General features: G+C 50.4%; 1 protein-coding gene across 3 annotated transcripts in view; it reads left to right on the forward strand.

The window, feature by feature from the left end:
• The window catches only part of IFT122 (intraflagellar transport 122), a 73,280-nt gene extending 50,815 nt beyond the window's left edge, over nt 1–22,465 (forward strand). For all 3 annotated transcript variants that reach the window (XM_042911213.1, XM_042911219.1, XM_042911208.1), the window contains 12 exons: nt 3,575–3,741; nt 6,519–6,690; nt 8,722–8,824; nt 10,725–10,865; nt 12,011–12,105; nt 15,315–15,415; nt 17,454–17,619; nt 18,604–18,715; nt 19,370–19,495; nt 21,174–21,253; nt 21,589–21,753; nt 22,148–22,465. In XM_042911213.1, coding sequence (XP_042767147.1) covers nt 3,575–3,741; nt 6,519–6,690; nt 8,722–8,824; nt 10,725–10,865; nt 12,011–12,105; nt 15,315–15,415; nt 17,454–17,619; nt 18,604–18,715; nt 19,370–19,495; nt 21,174–21,253; nt 21,589–21,753; nt 22,148–22,237 — 1,518 coding nt within the window. In that variant the 3' untranslated portion in view covers nt 22,238–22,465. The remainder of the gene's footprint in view (nt 1–3,574; nt 3,742–6,518; nt 6,691–8,721; nt 8,825–10,724; nt 10,866–12,010; nt 12,106–15,314; nt 15,416–17,453; nt 17,620–18,603; nt 18,716–19,369; nt 19,496–21,173; nt 21,254–21,588; nt 21,754–22,147) is intronic.
• Nucleotides 22,466–25,655: the final 3,190 nt, after the last annotated feature.

Genomic DNA, 25,655 nt, shown 5'->3' on the forward strand with positions numbered 1-25,655 from the left:
ATCAAGACATTTGTAGTTCAGCCTAATGCAAGGTGAAAAGAGCCTTGGGTGCATTGAGCAATGAGGCTCTTCCTTCCGCAGAGATGCTTTTGTTAACCTGCCTTTCCTGGTACTGTCAAAAGACACTTCAGAATGTTATTAAGTGAGTCATCAGCTACAACCAGTTAGTGGCTATTAATGGTAATTATCTAGCTCACAAGTTCAAGATGGAAAATCCTCCCCATTTTTTTCCTCCTTTGCTGTTCCCAAAGATGGCTATGCTCTTTTATCTTCCACCTGTGAGATCCTGGGGCTGAAGGTTGCATCTCAGTCACTGGGATGTGGCTCAGGGGTTTCTCATCATCAATATCTGAATGAGCACCTGGGTCCCAGCCTGTCTCTTCACCTTGGTGCTCCCTTTACTCCATCCGTCAGATCGGAGTGCTCGAGGTTCCCCCACTTTGCCCTCTTCCACTCTTTTACCCTTTCCTTATACTCCCACCATGTACATATGATTGAACACCGCATTCATACTGAGAACAGCTAAATCAGTGCATCATTTTCTAGGGATAACAACATAACCTGAGGACAAAACCTTAACTAAAGGATTAAATGCCTAGGAGTGAAATTTAGGCATTAGGAACAATGGGGTGTGGTTGTTCTTCAGAGCCAGCAGCCTCTCCTGGAACTTCTGAAACCTCCTAGTCAGCAGCCCTGGTGCTCGCCTTGGCATCTGCAGAGCTGGAGAAAGTCCTAGTCCTTCCTCTGGGTGACCTGGGGAAAGCCTCTTCACTTCGTTGAGCCTTCATTTTCTTCTCAGAGGTTAACATAGCTACAATTCAGCTCAGAATTGCACAAAATAATGTATGAGGAAGCCCTTTGTAAAGACCAAACTATAGAAAGGCTGGGAACATATGAGGAGCCTAGCATGAGCACAGACTGGCTGTTCTTTAGGCCTCTCCCCGGCCAGCCCCACTCCTCGCCCTGCGCTGAGGCCCCTCCTCACACCTCGGCTGGGCTTTGGCACCACAGTCTCCCATCCAGAAATGCAGCCCACTTACACACTCCATCTGGTCTGCCTCTCTATGAAGGTAAATATTCTGGGGGTTGTTTTGGTTTTAGTGTTTGATCGCAATTCCAAGTAAGTTGGTTCTGTTTCAATCCCCACCCCCCAGTAGTCTGACTTTGAGGAAATGTGTATGTACACATTATGTTGGGGGGGGGGGGTGCGGAATACAGTGCTTATTAACATGGCATGTTTTTGTTTACTTGAAAATTGCTTCCCAAGATTCAATCTGGTTTTTGGAAAATTTTTAAATTACATTCCCACGTACAAATAAATTGTATGCTTTCCGGATAAGTGACATGTTTATATGGTGATAAAGGGAATTATAATGCTCTTAACTCTTATATAGTATGTCCTTATCAAAATCACCAAGCATGAGAACACTGTTTAGTCTCATTCATCACTCAGCACAGTCTCTTTCTGTCCACTCCAGGACACAGTCTTTGCCATGGCCCCAGATAACATGTAAATTAGCTTCATGGAACCAAAGAACCTTTGAAAACTGAGTTTGCTGGGCCTTGAAGGAACCATTTCGACTCAGCTTCAGTTATGTCAGAGCTCCTGGAGCTGGGCTGTTGGGCTAGAGGTGGCTGCTTCAAGCATGTGAGCTGTGTGCCTGGCTGGTCTCCTTGTTGATAATCCAAATTTATGGCTTGCTCGTGGCCTCTGACCCTTCTCACTGTAGTCGCCCTGAGTCCACTGAGCACTCACTTTGAAGGATATTTCTGTTCTCTTAGGATGCCTGTTTTCTCCAGTTGCTAACTTCATCTAACCAACCAGGTTAGCAGAGTTTCTGACTTTGCACTGGCATAAAGGGTATGCATTGTAAAGGCTGTGTGTGTAACGGCCCAAACTAGGCATCTTCAGATAGTCAGTGATTGTTTCCAAGTTTCTTTCTCTGTGTGAACTCCAGAGAGACCAGATGCCAGCAAGATGGGCCTGTATTTTATTGGATTTCCAGCATCAGAGTAAATGATGCCCTTTCCTCCCCTTACAACAGTTGGTTGTCTTAGGCCAATCTAATGTATTATTTTAGGGGCTACACAATTACCCTGAAAGCAAATGGAAAAAAAGGAGAGCTAATTGTTCAAGTGGGTTTTTAGCATACATTGACTGTACTTTCCTGACAAATGAGTGCTAATCATGGGGAAAGGAGTGCTTTTTTTATACTTTATGAGGTTGACACAGCGCACTCTCTGCAGGGTACATTATTCCTAAGACAAACCGCTTCTTACTAGTAATGCAGATCTGCTTCTAAGCGCTTTTAATTTCCCTTTTTGAAAAGCCCCACCTTTAAAAATGTCAGCACCAAAGCTTCTCAACTATGGCAAACTCCCACGCATATAGTTGGGGTAACTATATCCTGAAAAGAGGTGATTTTCTGAGGCTGTTTCTCATGCATTCCAGGGCCAACCCAGGGAAGCTGGGCATAGAGCTTCAGAGGCCTCCTGTTGTGGTGGAAGGACATCTCTTCCTTTCTGGGTTCTCTCTAGGCCTCTTCCCCGACCCTACCCTACCATGGCCTCCTGCTGTCCCTCTCCCTACAGACCTGATATCCAGAACAGAGTGTTCTCTGCCCTAGCCACGTAACTGAGGAAAAAGCCAATGGGATGATACCCTAAGTTCAGGCAACAGAGTGTGAACAGAATCAGAAAACAGATGGAAACAGTACTTCCAGTGTGGTATGGTAGTTGAGGAGAGGGCGGGCTCCCCTAGAACTCTGTACATCATTTTGTCCATTTAAGTTTATGGGACTACGTCCTTAGCCTCACTCTGAGGCACATGGTATCATTCCTATTACCTGAATAAAGATCCTAGATCTGAATATTTGAAATTAGGCAACCGGGGGCGCCTGGGTGGTGCAGTCAGTTAAGCGTCCGACTTCAGCTCAGGTCACGATCTCGCGGTCCGTGAGTTCGAGCCCCGCGTCGGGCTCTGGGCTGATGGCTCAGAGCCTGGAGCCTGTTTCAGATTCTGTGTCTCCCTCTCTCTGCCCCTCCCCCGTTCATGCTCTGTCTCTCTCTCTCTCAAAAATAAATAAACGTTAAAAAAAAATTAAAAAAAAAAAAAAAAAAAGAAATTAGGCAACCAGGTTGTGGAGTCACATATAGGAATAGTCACACAAATAGCCAACTCTATATGAGAGAGAGACAGAGCTACCTGATCACAAAACCCCAGCACTGCAGAGTTTGTGTACAGTACTCGAGAGAGTCCGGAAAGTCTTGTTTAACTGAAAGACAAATGTCTGTTAGTGGGAGGGGCAGGAAACATGGAGGGCTACAGTCCTTGACACCGTTCTGGTACCCCCAAGGAGCACCTGTGGAGCAGCCTGTGAGCATTCCTCCCTGATACCTGGGACTGCGCCCCCCCCCAACCAGTCAGCCATGCAGGGATGAGCTCACGCCTGCATCCTGATTGCCTGCTTCAGCCAAACAGAGCCCTTCCTTGCTCCAGCTTTCGGCAGCCTGACGTAATGCTGGCAGCAGGAAGTTCTAATCCGGAGTGTTTTTGTTTGTTGTGCTTCCTCAGGATTTCCTTGAATCTGGAGACCCCAAAGAAACAAAGATGCTAATCACCAAACAGGCTGACTGGGCTAGAAATATCAACGAGCCTAAAGCTGCAGTGGAGATGTACATCTCAGCGGGAGAGCATGTCAAGGCCATAGAGATCAGCGGTGACCATGGCTGGGTCGACACGTGGGTTTTCAGTCCCTGCCCCAAGAAGCATTTGGCAGCATGTCATGTCATGTCACCTCTTGGTTTTGACTGACAAGGGAAAAAATAGTTTTTCTCTAAATATATAATCCAAATGTTATAGTGACTGGGTTTGGGGGAGACACAGAGATTGAACAAGGCAGGCACTGCCTTTGAGGAGCTTAGTGAGTCCCTGGGGAAAGGGTCGGGGGTGGGGGGAAAGTAGGGGGAGATACCCAGGCATTAGAGCTGCCATTGACTGAGCCTCCCTAGGAGTCAGGCACTGCAGTATCTTGCAGGCATTTGATTCTCTCCCGTACCCAAAGCTGTGGTGTTTCCATGAGGAAACCAAGGCTCAAGGACCAAGTGATCACGTGAGGCAAAACAGCTGGCAAACGGTGGAGCTGGGCTTCAAACTGACCTGGCTGATTTCAGTGCTCCTAACATGTGTAATGGTAGGAACTAAAAAAGAACAAGAACAGATCTAAGCACATCAGGGAAGGAGACATGAATTCTCAGGGGAAGAACTGTGGCCATCTTCTCCTAGGAGGTGGTCTTTGTATGAAGGGCCTTGATAAATTTTAAGAGGTAGAGGTGGTAGGAAGGGGAAGGGTATGAGGCCAAAAGAACATCACAAACCAGGCGTCAGCTGAGATTGGAATACACAAGTGGGGGCAAGAGGGTGATAGACAACTGGCTGCAGGCAGGGGGATCTGGGCTGGCCACCTCGGGAGGGCCTCAGGCGCTAAGCTGAGGCATTGAGATTTGTCAGTAGGAGTAAGAACCCTGGTCATGGCTGTGCTGCTGGAAGCTCACTCAGGCAGTGGGTGTAGAATGGAGGGAAAATGAGAGGGAGGCAGGCCAGACAAATGGCCAGTGCAGTTAGTTACCAGAGAGAAGTATGGTGGCTGCAGGAATGAAAGAGACGTGGAGGAGCCACAGCTGACAGGACCCAGCTGGATGTGGACTTGAGGCTGGTCCAGCAAGGGAGTTGAAGACCGATTCTGAACTCTGGGCCTGATGGTCAGTAATGCCATTTTCCAAGGTAGAAAACAGAAGAGGAGTGAGAGTGGGGTGGGGCCACCCAGAGAGAGGATGGATTCAGTCTTGAGAATCTTAGAGCATCAGACCTCCAGAGGATGGCTTTCTTCTCCCTCAGTCAGGGAAAGTAGGCTTCACATTCGTGTGTGTGTGTGTGTGTGTGTGTGTGTGTGTGTGTGTGCGCGCACAGGTGCACATTGCCATATCTGGCAAAGAACAGGTGAGGGAGTGGCTCCTGAGGGTGGCTCAGTCTGAGCCCTAAAGGCTTTTGGTTATTCTGAAAGCCACATTGTGGTCAAGTAGTGGCCTAGGCAGGACCTGAGGAAGGAGAGGGCTGGTTAATGATTATGTCACCTCCTTGAACTCCACCATGTAGTTTGCGTGTATGCCCCTCACAAAGGGACTTTGGTGGATGACCTACCATCCCATCTTTCTCTTGTGCAAGAATACAGTTTCTTGGAGACAGAGGCAACAGATCTTGCCCCCCAAATTATTCTTTTCACAGAAGGAATGTTACAGGAGAAAGCCAGGAAGATTTGTGGCCCTGCTCTCCCCTCTGGTTTTTCATGTCACTTTCATTTGCAACTGACATGTATCAGGTTATCCTGGAGATACCTAACTAGTTTGGGAAAGAGATATTTAAGCATGTTCCCTCTTTTTCCAGGTCTGGCTGTAAAAGGTGCCTCTTCCCCAGGGACATTTGGTTTGATGGGTGGGGCTGGGGGCCTCTTAGGGGTTGGCTGTGCCACCTTTCTCCACTGAGAAGTGTTATTTTTAGATGCCATTATTATTCTAAGTACAGATTGACAGGCCTCCCTGAGCTTGCCTGTCTATGAGACAGGGATCTGTTACAGCTGCTTCCCCTTCTTTTCTCACAAAGAGAAAGCTGGGTAGAACCCCTTTCCTCTGAGAGAGCTGGTTTTACTCCAAATCCCGCCTGACCAGAAAGAACGAGCACATTCCATCCAGCCTTCCTGCCCCATGAGTAGTGGCGGGGGGGGGGGGGGGGGGGGGGGGAGGGGGGAGTGCAGTTACCACTGGGAAGAAGTGGTGGCCAGTGATGATCCCTGTGTCCCCTCACCTGTGGTCAGCACCTTGGCCAGCAAGAGAGGCACAGCCAAGATTTCCTGGGGGCCTTTCTTCCAGAGCCCCACACATGCCTCTTCCTTTGAGGTCCTATCAGCTGAAGAATTCTCATGCCTCTGCCTCTACTTTCCTAGGAGAATTCCTGAAAAGGTGGTAGAAAGAACATTCTCCCACTTCATGGCTTCAGAGTCTTGAGCACCCTGCTTCATCTTCCACGTAGCTTTTAATCTCATCTGTAAAATGAGAATTATAGTACCACTTCTTAGGGCGGTGAAGATTCAATGAGATCACACATGGGAAAGCTCATGGCACTATGCCTGGTACCAGCAGGTGATTAGTAGATGTTTGTTTCTATCCCCAGATCCTGCTGTGTAGATAGTGACTCTGTGAAAGGCACACAAGGTTGGGGAGAATGGTGTCCTTTAGCAGGTGACTTCTCCCAGTCACTGGGCAATGTTTCTGGATTATGTATTCACTCATTTAATAACCACCCATCAGACACCAGGGGCCATGGCACCATATTGATCACTGGGGACATCAACATGAGTCGACACGCAGCTCACCCTCAAGAAGACCCAAAAGCTAATGCTGCTTCCTTCGATCAGGCCCCTTTTACAGGAGTCCATCTTCTCCCTATGCTTTCATCTCTCCAGGTTAATCGACATTGCCCGTAAACTGGACAAGGCTGAGCGGGAGCCCCTGCTAATGTGCGCTCATTATTTCAAGAAGCTGGATAACCCTGGCTATGCTGCTGAGACCTATCTGAAGATTGGCGACCTGAAGTCCTTGGTTCAGCTGCACGTGGAGACCCAGCGCTGGGACGAGGTGAGGGTAGAGCCTGCGTAATGGGTCAGGGGGCCCCACCTGGCCATAGTCAGTTTTTTGGGGTTTGTATGGGGAGCAGCTGCCCCTCATCATGGGAATGAACATTGGCCTGGCAATCAGGAGACTAAGCCTCGAATTTTCTGAGCCAGAATGTCTTAGAGGCCCTTTCAGTATGAGCTTTCCATTTATTTGCTCATTCAATCATTCATTCAGAAAATCTTTTTTTTTTTAATTTTTTAATGTTTATTTTTGAGAGAGAGAGAGAGAGAGAGAGAGAGAGAGAGAGAGCTTGAGCAAGGGAGGGGCAGAGAGAAAGGGAGACTCAGAATCTGAAGCAGGCTCCAGGCTCTGAGCTGTAGGCATAGAGCCCGATGTGGAACTTGAACCCATGAAGCCTGAGATCATGATCTGAGCCAAAGTCGGAAGCTTAACTGACTGAGCCACCCAGATGCCCCATTCAGAAAATCTTTATGCATTGCTGGCTTTGTGCCAGCCCTGTAGTACACACTGTGGACATGAGAGTTAACAGCCCTCACTGTCTGCTGTTGGTCTGAACTGCTTTTGACCAACGCCACATACTGATGGATCTCTGGCACGTGTAACATTCAAAACCTGCTGGGTGCCTTTTAACAGAAAATGCCACCCATACTCTCCATGTGCAAGCTGCCAGAGCTTTTTCATGGGCAGCTCCTTCTCCTCCGCTCTTTCCTAACCTGGATATCTCTGGCATGAGGGGTGGGTGTGAAGAATTAGCCGGGCTAGTAGCAAAGATAGCTAGGGCCGGGCTGGCAGTAGCAGCTGATGTGCTGCCCACTCTGTGGCTTGACTCCCACCCTGTAGCTCACTGTGCTACCTGTGTAGCTACCTGTGCCCTGGATTGAAATTCATTCCCAAGAGGATCGGAGGCTGTACCTATGGTCCTCGCTCTACCCCACCCACCCACCCATGCACCCACCCACTGAGGTCTAGTTTACAGAGCCATAGCAAGACCTTTTCTGAGTAAAGTTATCTGACTCTCGTCTGCCTTATGAATGGCTCCATTTGTTGAGGTGACAAGGTTACTGATGAGAAGAGGTGGGGCCAAGGACAGGCAACAATGGCTTCTCAAGATAAATTTATTAGGAGATTTCTTTAGCAGCATATATTACAGCATTTTAGAACCATTAAGTCCTGGGGCACCGGGCTGGTTTGGTCCACAGAGCTTGTGACTACTGATCTTGGGGTTGTGAGTTTGAGCCCCATGTAGGGTTCAGAGGTTACTTAGAAAAAAAATTAATAAGGGCACCATTCGGTTAAGCGTCCGACTCTTGATCTCAGCTCAGGTCTTAATCTTTGGGTCATGAGTTCAAGCCCTGCATTGGGCTCTGCGGTGGGTCTGAAGCCTAGATAGATAGATAGATAGATAGATAGATAGATAGATAGATAGATAGAATCATGAAAGAAAGAAAGAAAGAGAAAGAAAGAAAGAAAGAAAACGAACGAACCACTCAGTCCTAACTGTGCATCAGGCAAACTTTCTCCTTGTTGCCACATACTGTCCCCCATGACTCATTTCTAATTCTCCTGGCCTGACAGGTGGTTCTGGGGCTTAGATAAAGCAGTCACTGGGTCCTATACAGCACCAAGTCCACAGTCATCTTTGACAGCTAATAAGCAGTGATGATGATAATGTCAATTCTGTTTCCTTAGGTGTCGCCTGCAATTAAAAGAAATCTGTTTGCAGCCCTACAGGAGCCCACGCAAATCCTTAAAATAAAATGTTTCCGATTCTGTGCCGCTTCTGTGGTCCAGAAACAGACTGTGTTGTTATTGAATCCAGTCGCTTGCATATTGCTGTTAATTGCCTTTTGTTTTCAAAGAGCTGATTTGTTTTTGCGTTTCTGGGGGTGGTGGTAGGGGGAGGCACTCTCCCCCTCTGAGTTGTCAGGCTGGCAAAATATGACACATTCCTAATGGATTCAGCCAAGTGCCATGTTTTCATGGGGGCTGTCGGGGCTGCTTTATTAAGAATGCATTTGCTCCTTCCTCCAGGCCTTTGCTTTGGGTGAGAAGCATCCTGAGTTTAAGGATGACATCTATGTGCCCTACGCTCAGTGGCTAGCAGAGAACGATCGTTTTGAGGAATCCCAGAAAGGTAGGCCACACAGACTGCCACCTTGCAGAAGGGGCAGGAGACGGCACTGCCAAGGCGTACATTTCAGGAAGGCTACCAAGCCCCTCCCATTGTGGGCTTGATGATGGATGACTTCATCCTGGGGATATGACATGTTTCATGGTGAAAGACTGGGGAGCAGTGGAAAGAACATGGGCTTTGGAGTTGGACACACCTGGGTCCATCACTCACTTGCTTCCGGACGTTAGACAGGTCCTGTCTCTTCTCTGAGCAAAGCACTGTGCATTCAAATATAGCTTCCCACTCAATCCTCACGACAGCCCTATAATGTAGCTACTGTTTCCTAGATGAGAAACAGGTTGGAAGAGGTGAAGGGATTTGCCTGAAGTCCCACAGCAAGGAAGTGGCAGAGAGGGAATTTGAGCCAGGCTGGTGTGGGGACAAAATGTGAGGACTCCCACAGAGTGTCTGGCATGGTCTCACCTGCCACTTTCCTCTACCGCAAATAGGAATTTGGGTTCTGTTTCTGGCTCAGATAAATGGGGTGACCTCTGCTCTTTGGCATTTCCATTGGTAAAGTGGACTGTACTCCAGGTATGGCAGTATCTGAGATAGGAGTGAAAGAAAGCACAGAGCTTTAATTGGTGGTAATAATTTTAAAATGTGACTTCCTTCTCTGTGTCAGGCACTGGTTAGGCGCTTAACTATATAACCCTGAACCTTGCCAGCAGCCCTGCAGAGACACCAAGGCTAACTGTGCCCTGCAAAGTCAGAAAGCCATGGTTGGACCAGGATCTGGCTGGCTGGGAACCGGATTCTTGTGACTAGGTCTTGCTGCCTACTTAAGAAGTCTTCTTATTGAAGCTGGGTGTGTCATATTCCATAGCATCTCATTTACACTTCTATATGGTAACAGTTGCCACCTCCGGACACATTGCGGAACAAATGTCTCCCTGTTGGAGCTCCTCAGCTAAAAGCCCCCATTGAAAGACAGCATGTTCTCTTCTGCTTTAGCATTTCCAGAGCACCCAGTTGCTGAAGTATGTGCATGTTTGGGCAAAACACATCAACCTATCCATCTGTCTGTGTCTGCCCTTCCAAGAATCCATCGCCATAGTAACTTGGTACTCAGACAAGAGATTATAGATGAGACTGGAACAAAGGCCAGACCTTTTCCTTCTCTAAAGCAGAGGATTTGGATCATCTGAGTCTCCATATGTGGGCAAGTGTCATAGCTACAAGTGCTTCCCTGGCAGCCCCCAATATCATGACGGTCTGTCTACATAGTCAAGATTCAGGAAGTTTCTGTTAAATGGATATAGAAACTATTGAGAGATTTTTTTGCATGTTTTCACAAATGTTTGATTGCTAGAACTGCGCCATATTTTTCAAGGTTGTCATTAAAAAGCACACAATTGAAGACTGAGGACTTGAGTTGAGCTAGGTTCTGTGACCTTGGGTATGCCACTTTACCTCCACCTTAGTAAGTCTGTTGTGATCCTCCATCAAGGAATCAGCAACACTCTGTAAACTACCAAACCTGTTAAAGTGTCAGGTGCTATGAGTGTCACCCCAGATGTCACAAAACTGTCCTGGAATGGATTGAGGGTAAAACCTCACTGGTGATGGGCAACAGTGCTGTCCTCAGACTTTGCCCTGCAGTTTGCCCCCTAGGATTTTTCTCTTCTGCCATGCCTTTCCAAAGTCAGCTGCCTTTTCCCTGCCAAAAAGGAATATATCTCACTGTACTTTTTTTCAGGATGTAGCTTTGGCTATTTATAGCCTTCGGCCTGAGAGGCGCATCCCAGCAACGAAGTGCTGCAGATGCTCCCAATGAATGTCCTACTTCTACAGCAGCCCCTTGCAAGCCCCGCATAATTCCATCCCACTCCTCAAACTGTGTTTTTTTTTGCCCCTCTAGCATTCCACAAGGCCGGGCGGCAGCAGGAAGCAGTCAAGGTGCTGGAGCAGCTCACACACAATGCTGTGGTGGAGAACAGATTTAATGACGCTGCCTATTATTACTGGATGCTGTCCATGCAGTGCCTTGATATAGCTCAAGGTAAGTAAACATCGGCCAGGCCGCTTGTTTTCCCCAGCCCTGCTCTGGCACCAAGATAAACATCGAAAGAGCTGGGACGTTTTAATTAAAGCCCTGGGCTTGTTTACTGGGTGTATTGTCCGTAACCCTGTCTTGCAGCAGCATAATCTGGTGTGTCATCTTTTTCCAGTTTGCCCATAAATTTAATGATGGTATGAGGGCCATCCTGGGGTTATGGTTGGGAGGTCCTGCCCTGTGTTGCTGATTCAGAACATATCTCTCCCCTGCTACCTGGGAGCCTATAACTGGACCCAGGTGAGCACTGGTTTAAAAAAAACTTAATTAAATAGAAAGATGAAGAAGAGATCACTTTACAGTAATACACTCCAGATTCTCACTCAGCCCAGGCAGAAAAATAGTTTCAATGTTGCTTTCTTGAGATTTCCCATGATGCACCGAGGGAGTTCTGGAAGCAGAGGGGACTGGGAGATGTTTTTCACTGGACTAAGGCCAGCATGCTGGAATGGGAAAAACACTGGAATTGAGGCAGTTAGGTGACTTTTAACAAGTCACAAATTCTTCCTAAGCTCTATATCCCCATCTGTGGTGTGGGGATAATCCTATCCTGCTGCCTTCGTAAGGCTGCTGTGAGCCTACCGAAGTTGTGGTCCTAGTTTGGAAACTGTCAGGCCCAGGTGTAAGGTGGCATGTTTCTGTCCGGCCAGTGGTCTGTGCCTTGGATGAGGCATGGCACAGAGGGAAGAGGCTTGAGGTGAGATGAGTAAAGCCGACGTCTGCCCACCCTCCATGCCAGACTCCTCTGGTGTGTCCGGGTGCCAGTAATCACCTGCTTCTTGCTGCAGCTGGCACTTCCCCGGTGGAAGGACCCAGTAGGCTGCAGTGTGGGATCCAGGAGGACTTTCGAAAAATGTCCTCAGACTTTTCCTGGCTACATACTCTGCCCAGCTGAGACTTTTCCTGTCTTGAGATGGTCCCAGCTCCTAAGCAGCACCTTTCCCATCACTGCACTTCCATGTCACTCTCCCTGGCACGAGCCTGATGTCGGGGGAGAGCTGACACTAGCAATGCTGCCACTGCCTCGCCTTGTAGACACGGCTTGACACATTTTCCCCTCTTGCCCTACCCCCTCCTGCTCCACACCTCAGACCCTGCCCAGAAGGATGTGATGCTCGACAAGTTCCACCACTTCCAGCATTTGGCCGAGCTGTACCACGGCTACCATGCCATTCATCAGTATACGGTAAGGTGGCTAGGAGATGGGGTCTGGTGAGGGTGCTGCCTACTAAGCTAGGGACCCAGGCATGGCTTACAGAGCAGCAGACCTCTGGATGGAAAGTAAACCGACTGGGCAGGATGTCCTGCTGAGAAATTCTGATCTTCTGGGAGACAGAGTTTGGGACTTCAATTTTCCTCAGTTAGCCACTTTTTGACCTGTAGCAAGCTGTGGGCTTCTGAATTAATAAGCCAGGGCTAGCATGGGCCTTGCTAGTTGCCAGCTTTAGGTTTGTAAAACTCAGGCAGACTCTGGGTTAGCCAGACAAAGAGCTATCTCTAAAATGATCAGGGGTGGATGTTCCACTCTAGATGGGTGAAGGCCCAGCTCTAACCAAAGGCCCCAAGGTCTCTCCTAGGCCCTGCCACTCAATTGCTATGTGACCTTGAACAATTTGACCTTGAGCAATTTGTTTTCTCTCTCTGGCTCTCAGTTTCCTTCTCTATAAAACGAGGGCTGGCTTGATCTCCAGAGACCCAAATGGTTCTTTTTAGTCACTCCCTGATTCTTTTGATTAAGCATTTTAAATCTGTCTCCTGACAATGGGGAACAGGTGATAGGTTGTTATCAGTTCCCTCATTTTGTGTATCCTCAATCTCTCAGCAAATGTTGATTAAGCTCCTACAATGTGAGCTTATCCTGTGCTAATAAACTAAGAGGATAATTCCAATAACCCACCTTTATTGAATACTTACTACTTAGCAAGCAATGTGCCAAAGACTTTATTGTATCGATGTATTTAATCCTTTCAATCATGCTGTGAGATAAGTAAGTATTGTCATCCCCATTTTACAGATGAGGAGACTGAGATGCTGAACACAGAGATCCCACAGTTAGTACGTGAGAGCCAGGATGCAAGCCCAGACGGGCTGGCTCCGGAGCCTGTGCTCTTAGCTTCTGCTCCTCCACCCCCTCTAACGTGGAGAAGGCCAACGACCGGCCTCACACCCCAGCTCCATTGTGTGACCTTGGGCAGGTTGTTTACTTTCCTCTGTGCTTCAGCTTCCTTCTCTGTAAAATGGAGATGATAATAGTACCTACTTGATGGTCTTGTGAGGATTAAATGAGTTAATATTGGAAAAGCACTTGGAAGAGAGCCTGGCACAGAGTGACCCTAGATGAGTGTCAGCTATTCCTCCTGCCCTGTGCGGAGGCTTCCAGCCAGTTTTCCGTGGGCCTTCTCCCCTGCAGGCTAAGCATTTCACAGTTCTTTGCCCATCTTCAAAGGCCCTACCTTTTACACCGGGTCTTTGCCCCACATTTGTGCTGGGCACTCGGCACGTTCTTTGTCTCTGAGGAAAGTCTGGCAAGAGAGACTCCTCTATTAGGCAGAGACAGCTGTCAGTCCTTCATCTCATCTCTTCCTCACACCAAGGTCAGTGGTTTCAAGGTACCTCATCTTCCCTTACAGTCTTTTCAAGGCCCCTCATTTCTATTAGGTGCTCATGTGGAAAGAAGCCACCCTAAAACAGATCCTAAACTCAACTCAGCTTGAAAGTCAGGACCCCAGCTCAGTGTTGGTTTGCCTGAGCCACTCTGGAGCTCAGCTCTTTGTCTCCCTTCTGTAATAACTGAGCTCTTCTCCAGGACCTACATGCAGCTGTGAGCTTGTGGCATCTTCACACCAGCTGGGGCTTTTCATCCTAGCTGAGGCTTCTTCATTGGGCCATTTCTTTATTCAACAAATCCCTCCTGTGTGACAGGCCCTGTGCTGAGGCCTTGGGACACAGTGGTGAACAAGACATCCCTGCCCATGAGGAACTCACAGTCTGTGAACAAGCAGTTGTAGTCCAGTTCCTTCAAGAGAAAAGCTTAGAAGACCAGGAGGACTTCCTGGAGGAAATGATCCTAAGCAAAGAGGAGGGAGATTAGTAAGAATGGGGCAAGGGAAGAGGAGGGGAAGAAATGGCATTCCTGGCGGAGGTCACAGCATGTGCAAAGGCCTGGAGGTGGGTGGTATTTTAGGGTCTGGCATCAAAGCCCAGCAGAGCAGCTCTGAGTCAGAGCAGACTGGAAAGGGGAGCATCAGACCTATCCTGATATGATGGCTTCTTTCCCAGAGGAGAAGTGTTAATCTTGAGGACCCTCCCCCCATTCTGTTCTTTCTGGGACATTTCTTAGCTTCCACACCTAGTGCGATGTAACCAGAGGCAGGCTTCTCCCTGGCTCTTACCCAGAAAAGGATGCAGTCTCAGGTTTTCTTGGGTTCTTGGAACTAACAGAGGCTGTAGAAATTTAAATGAGAGCTAACAAGAGAATGTTGGGCTCCAAACCCAAGAAGTAGTATAAAGCAAGTCCTCACAAATGTAGACCAATTAGGGTCTAAGTCCTCCTGGCTCCCTGATGAGTACAGCCTAGCAAGACCCTTCAGGAAATGTCAGTTTATTACCATTGAAGTGCTTGAGGGGGAGCTGGCGTGCTTTCATCTTGTCATCTTCAGTAGTCTCAGTTTGCACACAATGTGCCAGATTCCTTCAAAATTCCTTCTTAACCTTTTATGGACCCCTCCCTGATAGAAAATTCCCTGTGCTCTACCATGCTGAGCTTCTGGCAGCCTCTAGGTACAGAAGACCTATTCATGTGTGTTAGTGCCTGGTCTCTTAGGGCCTGTGCCAGGTGCTGGGGGCACGGGGCTGAGCCCTTGAGGAGCTCCACTACATGTACATGTTTGGTGGGCATCAGGCGGCTAGGCTGCTTCTGGAGAAGAGGCATGTGATTTCATGCTCTAAAGAGTTAACTGCGTCCACTTAAAGACATGCTTATGTCGGGTCATGTCCTAAATTGCATAAAAGAAAGGTCTTCTTTCTCGAGCTAATTGGAGACAACTTGAGCTCGAGGAAGTGGAATTATTATCAACACCAGGGGCAGTGCAGCTTGGAAGAGAGGCATTCTTGGGCTTTGGAATCAGACCTGGGTTTGAATCCCAGCTCTGCTCTTTTCCAGTCTTTTCTAGCTGGATAACTCGGGCAAGTCGTCTCTCTGGGCCTCAGTGTTTTCATCAATACAGTGGCAATGACAGTGTATCCTCACAGGATTATGTTGAAGACCACATGAGACGGCGGCTGGAAAGCACACAGTAGATGCTCATTAAGGGAGATTGCTCTTCTACTGAAGTAACTCAGAATCATTGGTGTCTGCCTTAGGAATTCAATCCCTATTTTCTTTTCTCTCTGCAGGAGGAGCCTTTCAGTTCCCATCTTCCTGAAACCCTCTTCAACATCTCCAGATTCCTACTGCACAGTCTGACCAAAGACCCCCCCTTGGGTATCTCTAAGGTGTATCCTTTCTCTCACCCCCACCCTCAGTCCCACCCCTCTTGTCTAATGGCCCCTGCAAAGTTCTTTCCAGAGCACTTTACTGGCAGATCCTTCCCTTTCTCCTGTAGCCCTCAGGGAAGAGAGAGAGAGTTTGTCCTGCTGCTGCTGTTTTGCTGTAGAAGCATCTCAGCCAAGGGAGGCCAAGGGGCCAGTGCCAAGAGAAGATTTGTTTTTCAGGGCTCTCTGGGCTTGGCCCAGCAGTGGGTCTCTAACCAATACACTACCCAAGCCCTCCCAGAACCCATAAATGAGGGAGTAACTGAAATATAGAAAACACTTGGACTCTTGGGCATTTCCCCGGGTAGAAGGGTGATGGGTGTTTGTTCAGCCCAGTAGATGGAGCACCTGCTGTGCCCCAGACACTGGGCCAGGCAATAGGTGACGAAGTTGCCATCTAGTAGAGGAAGTAACAAGTGAACTGGGCTTAGTTCAGTGGGATGTGTGCTGTGCCCAAGGGTGGAATGCAGCTAAAGCTCGGGTCATGGTCAGGCAAGGCTGTCTGGAGTTGCTGACATCCATCCCATAAGCTACCAGGGAAGACGGTAGAGTAGATGTTCCAGGAGAGTACCCAGCACATGGAAAGGCACAGAGGTGAAGTGAGCATGGTGTATGGGAGCAGCTGAAGAGGGGAGTGGGAGCCAAGCTGGGGATGCAGTGGCCTGAGGGCCTCCCTGTGAGTTGGCCTCACCTTCCCCAAACCTGTGAGGGCCATTGAGAGGCTGTAAGCAGAAAAGAGGATTGAGGATGCATGCTGCCAGAAACGACCAGGATACAGCCAAAATCCTTAAAGTCCTTATAGTCATAAAAGTCCAAAAGGACATTCTCCTTGTCCTCTTCTAAAGCTTATATTCTCTCAGTCCCTTTCCAGCCCCAACCTTGCCGCCTTTCTGTGAGGAAAAGGCCTTCCCAGAAGAGAGCTCAGAGGTATTAATCGGTTAGAACTAGCTTCTCTAAAGGGTTCCAGGCCCATCATTTACATTTCAGGGGAAACTCCCCCAAATCAAGCTGTGCCTTCATTGACTGAGACCTTTGCAGAGGAGTGGTCAGGGCCACACCTGCCAGAGCCTCAGCACATGTGTCCAACCTTTCCAACAAGTTCTATATAAGTCAGCAGAGTTTGATTGAACCTCTGCCCTAAGCTTCACCCTATACTGTCCACTGGGGACCTAGAAATGGCTCCTGACATGGTCCCTGACTGGGAGGGGTGACAGTGGAGACACAGACAAGGAAACTTACCACCATGTAACTGCTAGGGTAGAAGGTGCCACACTGGGGGTGTGGGGAAGCAGGAGCATCAGGGGGAAGAAGAGTGCCAAGGAGGCATGGTACTTGAGGCTTGCCAGGGAGAAGTGGGGAAGGGGGTTCACCAGTGGGGCAGGGGAGGAAGGGCAGGCCTGGCCTGGGCACATTTAGCATTTAAGGTGACCTGGGATCAAGTGTAAAGGCCTGTCAGCCTCAGATTGAGGAGCCCAGAGGAGAGCCTCAGAGAGCCGGGGAGGCTGTCCCTCAGAAATCGCTGTGGCTCCTGGTGGAAGTGCAGGCAGAGAGAAGTACTGTGCACCCAGTGACCTCTGTGAGCTGGATCTAAGTGAGCTCCCCAGGCAGTCTGGGACCTGTCTCCTCCTGGCGAGGCTGGAGCAGGATGGCACTTGGTGCTGGGCATTGTAGGACCTGGCTGGCAGGCTGGGCGAGGTGGGGAGAGACATTTTGGCCTAGTCAGGGTACAAGATGAGCCATCAGCAGGCCCAGAGAACCTAAGCAAGGTTAAAATATTAATGGAAACTGCACTGTCTTTATCTCTGGAAAAATCCCTGTGCTTTGATATCCGAGAAGTACACTTACATCCCACAAATGAGAAAAGCACTTCTCAGGCTCCTGCCCATGCCGTCCTGGCACTAGCACAAGCTGTGTTCCAGCACGGGGCTCACTTTGAGGGTAGGCAGTGCCAGCTCTCAGGCCCAGTGTGGCCTCTGCTGTCCTTAACCCTGTCATTGACAGAAAAACACTCTTCACTCTGGCTAAGCAAAGCAAGGCCCTGGGTGCCTACAAGCTGGCCCGACATGCCTATGACAAGCTGCAAGGCCTGCATATTCCTGCCAGGTTCCAGAAATCCATCGAGCTGGGCAGCCTGACCATCCGCTCCAAGCCCTTCCATGACAGTGAGGTGAGGGCACAGCTCCCTCAAGCAGGAGGCTTCTCCTCCTCTTCTTGAACATCTCCTGATGCCTTCTTTCCTGGCCTGGGTTCTGTTTGAAAGATGGCTACCATGCTCTCAGGGCTCTGTGAGCCTCCTCCCCTTCCTAAGCCTTGGTTTGCTAACTCTTGCTTTTCCCTCTCTGCCTCCTCTGTCCTCTACTCAGCCTCCTGTGCTCCAGCCACAGACCCTGGTGTGGGCCCCATAGTCCTACCCTCCCTTGCCGCCCAGCTCTCCTCTGAGGCTCTGAGTTGGCTGCAGCCCAGCCCACACTGCTCTGCCTTTAACCTCCTTCTGCTCCTCTGTGCCCAAGTGGCTCTGCCTTCGCCTCATCCTAGGATCCCCTGCCCTAGTCCACCTTCCTTCTGGAACCAGGTTATCACTGTCCCATGTATCTGCGGCGCAGCTGTGCTCCAGCCCTCTTCTTCCAACCTGACAACCTATTGTCTCTTTCACAATCTCCTCCTTCAAACTCAGAGACTTGGCATCAGACAGACCTTGGTTCAGATCCCATCTCCACCATTTCCTAGCTATGTCTGTATTTCTCTGAACCTTGGTTTCCCCCTCTATCAAATGGGGACATACATAATAGCTTTCCCACAGGACAGATGAGCTTGCCCAGATAATGTGCTTAGCACGGTACCTGATGCATGGTAAGTGGCCAGTAAATGACAGCTGTGGTGTTGTCATTCCTGCTGGAGAAATGTGCTGCTGAGCCCTGCCTGTGAAGGAGTGTCCAGAGCAGTGGGGCCCAAGTGATGGGGCCTCAGATGCCTCTGTAGGCCCTTATCCTGAGTCACCACAGCACAGAGCCCTGAGCCAGTGCCCCCTCCCTGCCCACACAGATGGCCTTTCTTCTTGGCAGCCAGGCCCCAGGGGGCTGAAATCAGAGTGGGGAGCATTTCTTCCCTCCAGGTTGGTCCTTGGGCAGTTGTGGTTCTTGTGCTTTTGTAGGAGCTGGTGCCCTTGTGCTACCGCTGCTCCACCAACAACCCATTGCTGAACAACCTGGGCAATGTTTGCATCAATTGCCGCCAGCCCTTCGTCTTCTCCGCCTCTTCCTATGGTAAGTCTGGCATGTGCAGATGGAGCAGCCAGTGGATGGCTGAGCCCTCTCCACTGCTTACTGGCCACATGTGTCCTCATTTGTAAATTGGGGACAGTGTGACAACCCACCCCACCAGATGCACAGTCACTAAGGGTTCCCAGAAATAGGACCCCCCTGCTGCCCAGACTTGAAGCACCCACCCCTCAGAACCTGGTGTGGGGTTTTGCATAATATAAATGCCCAGGTGCCACTGGTCGGGCATTGGGTCTGGGAGGCTAAGATGGGCTCTTAAGTCCCAGTTCCTTCTATGTTGATGAAGGATCAGAAGCCCCTTCCAAGTAGCTGGGCAGAGGCCGTTCTTCCTCCCTTGGAGAGGAGCCCATCCAGCTATTAGGGGGAAGAAGGAAGGGCTAAAGACCACTGCTTCTCACCCATGCACATACACGCCACATGTGCACACACATGCATACGTGCCTGCTTCCTCCAGACATGCAGTGTTCAAAAGACGCGGCCCTGCTGTGTCTCCTTGCTTACAGAGAACCCTGCTGCCAGGTGGGGAAGGAACTTTGATCCTCCCACCTCCCCTCATGCTGCCTGGTGAGAGCATCCCAGCCCCTAGCTCCTCCTGAGCCGGCCTTCCCACAGCCCTTCCCTGTGCCCTGTGCCCTCTAGAGGTGCTGCACCTGGTTGAATTCTACCTGGAAGAGGGGATCACTGATGAAGAAGCTGTCTCCCTCATTGACCTGGAGGCACCAAGACACAAGCACGAGAACAAATGGCAAGAGATCACAAGCAGCAGTATCCTGGGTGCTGGGCTGGACCTCTGTGTGTGCCAGCCGAACACAAGGCCTGGGTGCAAGGCAGGAGGCAGGAGGGCCTTGGGGGATGGCTGGGCCAGTGGGGGCAAGGGCATGGCAGACTACTGCTGAGTGATTGGAGAGGCCCAGATGGTGGCAGGGACAGGCTGGGAATGGGCAGAGAGCTGGCCAGGGTGCAGAGGTACAGGAGGGGACAGTGCATGCCTACAGACCCAGAAGAGGCATGGAAGGGGAGATGGTACCTTGGTCTTCACCTATGCCTCGTTCCTGGGAGGGCCTCCCGCCTACCCTAGCTCCTAAAAGCATACTGTCTATGCTTCTGGCCATGCAGAGCTGATGAGCAACCAACACAACATATGATGTCTATCAACTTTTGTAGTCAGGTTACTTTTATGTACAAGAGACAGATGCCACAAGTCAGGCTGAGCAAACAAAAGGTGTAAAGAAGCCTAGTCTTAGATAGACACTCAGCTGGATCCAGGTGCTCATTCGGCACCAGCGGGAGGCTGTCTGTTGTCTTCTTGGCTCTGTTGTCCTCTGAGTGACTTCATTCTTTGATAGCACCCACCCTGTCCCACCAGCAATACCAACCCTGAATCCCATCAGTCTTACAATCCTGGGAAAGGGCTGACGGTCCTCCCAGCATGACAGCAAAAACCCCAGGGCACATCCTCGCTAGGATACCTTAGGCCAAAGGCCACACCTCAGCTTATCCCTCTAGCTAGGACCATGTTCATTGTCCCAGCTAGACACAGGCGGAGGGCTTCTACATGTGACTGTGCACATTCATCACCTGTGGACCTTGGTAGCACACAGCAGTTGGTTCAGCAGGTCTGAGCGGACTGAGAGCCTGAGTTTCTATAAGCTTCCAGGTGATGCCAGTGCCACTGGTCTGTGGGCCACCTTTTGAGAAGCAGAGCAGAAAGGAAAAACCAAGGAGTTGTTTGCTGAAAAAGGGGGACAGAAATCATGTCTGCATGCCAGCTTTCTGCACACCCAAGTCAGATGGTTTGGCTAACTTGTTACTGCCGGGGGGCCACATGTCATACCTAACTTGGCACCAGCAGCCTCCGTTCCCCTGGGGCCTTCCTGTGGGAACCCCACTCACCCTGGCCTCACATCAGCCTGGCAAAAGGGGGCAGCTCCCTAGGCACCTTCAGCCTGGTCTGGCTAGCCTTAGGACTTGGGAGTTCTCACCCCCTTCTACATGAAATAGGACCTGTAAGGCCTTCTCAACTGCCTACAAACTACATGGTGATTGCTAAGTGTTTCTCTAGGAATTGCCAGGTTTTCTGGCCATGGTTTCCAGGTAGGCCCATTATTTTTCCTCCCACCCGCGGTAGGCCTGCAGCCTCCACTTACTAGGTACTTCTGGTCAGCAGGCCTACGTGGGCCATGGCACGGTCTGTATGGGGCAGCAAAGAGCCCATCAGAGCCCCTTTCCTGCATGTGCACTGGGGCCCAGCCTCTGTGTGACAGGGGCTGTCTCCTCCCTGGCCTATGTTCCTTCCATTTCTCTATCTAGAAACCTATTCCACAGACGAGTCATAGGAAACACTCCAGGCCCACATAGAGTTCCCATGAATCTTGCGTTGGGTGGAGGGCAGGACCTGTTTCCCACTCAGCCTCAGGTTGCATCCTTGACCAGACCCCTCCAGATTCCCAGACTCTGAGGCTGGATGAGACCACGGACTCCATGAGAGATGATGACCCGTTCACAGCAAAGCTGAGCTTTGAGGTGAGGGCACCTCTCTGAGTGATGGGCTGTGGAGACACCTGAGACTTGTTGGGAGGGGTGACTCAGATCCCTTCTGTACACATTGCTTGGCATGAAGCAGACTTGTTCCCTGTTAAGGCCACTGGGGGAATTGAGGTGATGGGTTCCCCCTCACTAGAGATGGCTAGCAGGAGCTACTTGACCTGCCAGCGTTCTGTCAAGGTACCTAGCAGGGGAAGTTTCTGGGGTCCTCCCTGGTTGCCCCCAAAATTCTGGGATCATGACCCATATAAACATGTCACCCTGGCTGAGTGAGAGCACCTGTGCCCCCTGCTTCCCACCTGCCCACCCTGCAGCAAGGTGGCTCAGAGTTTGTGCCCGTGGTGGTAAGCCGGTCAGTGCTCCGCTCCATGAGTCGTCGGGATGTCCTCATCAAGCGCTGGCCTCCACCCCTGCAGTGGCAGTACTTCCGCTCACTCCTGCCTGACGCCTCCATCACCATGTGCCCCTCTTGCTTCCAGGTACTATGCCTACAACTCATATGTGCTTACCAGTTTCTTCTTTACACTGCTTTTCCATTTCACAAGTGTCCCCTTGGGGAAGTCCTGGGTGGCTCAGTTGGTTTGTGAGTTCAAGCCTGGTGTTGATCCCCGCTTGGGATTCTCTGTCTCCCTTTCTCTCTGCCCCTTCTCTGCTTACACTGTCTGTGTCTCTCTCAAAAATAAATAAATTTAAAAAAAGAAAAGGGGCCTCAGACCCCAGACCCTTCCCCCCTTTGTTCTAGTCCTCAGACAAAGGTGTTCTGGATCCTGTGTTTCTAGCCCTGACTCACTGCCAGGCCTCCTCCCCCTTGGAAGGGCGACAGTCCCTGCCAGGCTCAGGGGTTGGCACTGGGTCATGACTGTTTCTTCTCAGATGTTCCATTCGGAGGACTACGAGCTGCTGGTGCTTCAACACACCTGCTGCCCCTACTGTCGGAGACGCATCGATGACCCCGGCCCGTGACTGGCCCCCTCAGGATCACCACTCCTACCAGGGCCACCTTGTGCTTGGATGGGCTGTCACAGGAAGAGTTAAACTGTCAGAAAAAAAAAAAAAAAAAACTGTTACTTTCAGAAAGGCTCTGAGTTGGTGGCAGCCTGCTGGAGTCCACAGATCTGTCAGACCATTAACATGTACACTTTGTGAACAGATTGCCTCAATAATTACAAATAAAAGGGCTACTTATTTTCATCAGTGTCTGCATTTTAGCAAATCTTCATATTGTCTGCAACTTAATTTCCTTATGCAAAAGTGCACCTGTTTCTAATTTGATCTGAGAGGAACATTACATTTGCCTGCTCTTAAAATTTAATCTAATCGAAATGGCAATATGGGAATAGGTAGGGGAACGAGTGTTTATTTATTTTGGTTTAGCGGGGCTCTGTCTTGACCAGAAAATAAGGTTCCTGGCTCCACAAAGACAATGGCAAAGAGGGCCTCTCCACAGAGGTTCTGGAACCCACCCTCTGCTTCCTGCCTATGGCCAAGCCCCCCTTTACTCCATTCATCCAGCCCCACAGAGGCCTCTACCCCACTGAGGCTTTCCCCTTCCTTCCAGCTCCTGAAGCAAGTGGGTCTGTTTGAGGTTCTGCTAAGGTTGCTGCCCCTGAGCGTCAACAGTGTCTGATTTGGCAGCTTGAGAGCATGGGTGGGTAGCACTTTGGAAGCTGAGGAGGGAGAACTGACGTTTATTGGGGACCTTCTCTATGCCAGCCGAGTTTCATATGTTGTCTCAGTTCTCACACCAGCCTTGTGATGGAATCGTTATGATTTCCTTTCTGTAGCCATGAGAGTCGGTGGAGGTGCTGGAGCCCAAGGGCTCATCCAGCCCTCGGTGGAAGCCCCTGATCTGCCCTTCCCTGAGTGCCCTGTTCCCTTTGCTTTCCACACTACCTGTCCCGGAGGTGGCAGTGATCCAGTGCTTTATGCAAAGTCCTGACAGCAGGGGAAGGAGAACTGGGCTGTCAGATAAGAAAACCACCCCTGTGATTGGATATTGATACTTTACAGCTCTTCTGTGAAGTGGGCAGAGCCGGACAAATGTCCCCATTGGAGGGATGAAGACTGAGGCCTGGAGACAGGAGTGGCTGCAGAGACCACCCAGTGGTGAGTGCTGAAGCTGGCCCCCTGCCCTCCCCCTTCCTCTCCTGCCTCCCTCTGTGTCTCTCTTTGGAGATGATGGAGGAAAATAAAGAAAGGAAGCCAGACAGTTGTGCCAACAGAACTCCTCCGTTGAGTGTCTAATTACTTACCATCATGCATGCTCTCTCTCTTGCTAAACATTTATTAATGTGTTAGGATTTCCATTAGCGCATTATTTGAACTAAAATCATTTGCATATGGCTGGGAAAAAGAGAGGAGAGAGAGAAAACAGCCCTAGCCACCCAACAGGCGTCAATCACAGTGACAGATCAGATGGTCGGTGGCTAGAGGCAGGGGGTGGGGGGCCCACCCTGAGACTCCAGCATGCATCTTCTCAGCCGAATAACACAAAAACCAGGGTGTGCCGTGCCAGGTTCTGCTGCCGCGGGGAAGCACAAGGAAGCTGTGGAGGTCTGAGACAGTAGCTTCCTTTAAATCAAATGCTTACTGGGTACCAGACACATTGCTAAGCACTCTCCATGCGTCGTCTTCCTCAATCCTCAACAGCCTCCAAGAATGCCCATTAATGCAGATGATGAAACTGAGGCTCAGCAACATTCTCTCCTTTATTCAACAAATACTTACTGAGCCAAGATGCAATTCACACCCAGGCACAGCCTTTGCACCTAAGCATTATGTTCTGCATCTCTCCTGTCTCAGCCTAGACAAGGTCTTGACCAGGCCCATTCTTTCTCCAAGGCTCAGTTTCCCCATGTATGCAGAAGGGCCTCCTCCAGCTCTGACTTTGAGGTTGAGCCTCAAGTCTCCATCTGATGAGGCTGATGACCCTTCACATGCTACAACAAGGAAGGCACTGTAGGGATGTTGAGATGCCCATTTCACTAAAAGGCCACCGAGGCCCGGACAGAGGCACAGCTGCTGGAGGCTGCACAGCTTGGAAGTGGTTCAGGCTGTGACTTGATCTTCCAAGTCCCCAGTGCTACCCATGTTCCTAGAAGGAAGAAGTAAGGAAAAGGGGGGGGGGGGGTTTGCACAGCCCAGAAAGAGCCCTGGACCAGGCCTTAGGTGGGCCTGGCTTTAGTCTGGCCTCAACCAGCTAGGTGTCCCCATCCATCCCAGTGAGGCTGCTGAAACCAGGAGCCCCTCGTGGCTCTTGCACAGGTAGGCAGATGTCCTGTCTCCAAGGTTGATGCCTATGGCAGACACCAAGTGACCTTCCATTTGTGCTAGCCCCACCCTCAGGGTAGGTGGGAACCTTAGCAAAGAGGCCTGCACTGGGCACGGCTCTCTCCCTGGGTCCAGCACTTATCCCAATACTCCACCCAGACTCCAGAACATCTTCCTAGAATGAGAACCTAATCATGCTTCTCCCCTGCTTATAACCCTCCCCGTTGCTAGCCAGCCAGCACCCGGATTCCTAGGCCTGCCCTCCCCTGGCCGGCCATCCACCCCAGGCCCCAGGGCCTCCATACCAGCTGGCCCTTTTCTTGCTGTGCCTTGGTTCAGTTGTCCCCCATTCTAGGCTAGGGAGCCTCCCTCCTCCCTCCCTCCTGGTCTATACCTTGCTCCTCTGGGATCTCACAGCACTGGGGCTGGGAACAGAGCCCTACATCCCATGGTTATTTGTTTTTCCTTTGTCAGCTGGCCCCTAAGCCTGGGACCTCCTTGAGGGCAGGGGCTATATATGATTCATCTCAGTGTCCCTAGCACCCAGCCCTGAGCGTGGCACCTAGAAAGTGTTTGACTAATGTTGGGGTAGGAGGGAAGTGGGGGGAGGGAGGAGGGAGGAAGTGGGACTGGAGGAGAAGAGGAAGGAAGGGGGGGGAGAGTGGGTCCATCTCCTTCCTTTCTTCCTTTTGAGATTCTCAGCTCAGTCTAAGGCCTCGCTCAGCCATGGTGATGCAGCTAGGTGGGGCTAAGCCAGGGAGAGGAGGCAGAGAGAGAGGAGGAGGAGAAAGAGAAGGAAAAGGGAAGAGGAAGCTGCTGAACCAGCAGCACCTCCATGCAGAGGCTTAAGGGCTATTTGTGTGCTACCTACTAAGCCCCTAATCCTCCACGGCCAAGTCAGAGCCCTGCACCTGGGCTCCCAGGGGGCCAGGCTCAGGGAAGCTTGGAGATAGGTGCTACCATCTTCAGAGACAACTAACCCCAGCCCTCCACCCCCATAGCTCGTCCCTAAGCCTGACTGAGGGGCCAGTGGCTCAGAAAGCCACCCACACCGGGGCTTGTCCCTTGGCATGCTCCTAGGCCCCTTCTGGACCAGCTGGCATAGAAGAAA

This window comes from Panthera leo, chromosome A2 (genome assembly GCF_018350215.1).
Source record: "Panthera leo isolate Ple1 chromosome A2, P.leo_Ple1_pat1.1, whole genome shotgun sequence".
NCBI classification, from domain to species: domain Eukaryota; kingdom Metazoa; phylum Chordata; class Mammalia; order Carnivora; family Felidae; genus Panthera; species Panthera leo.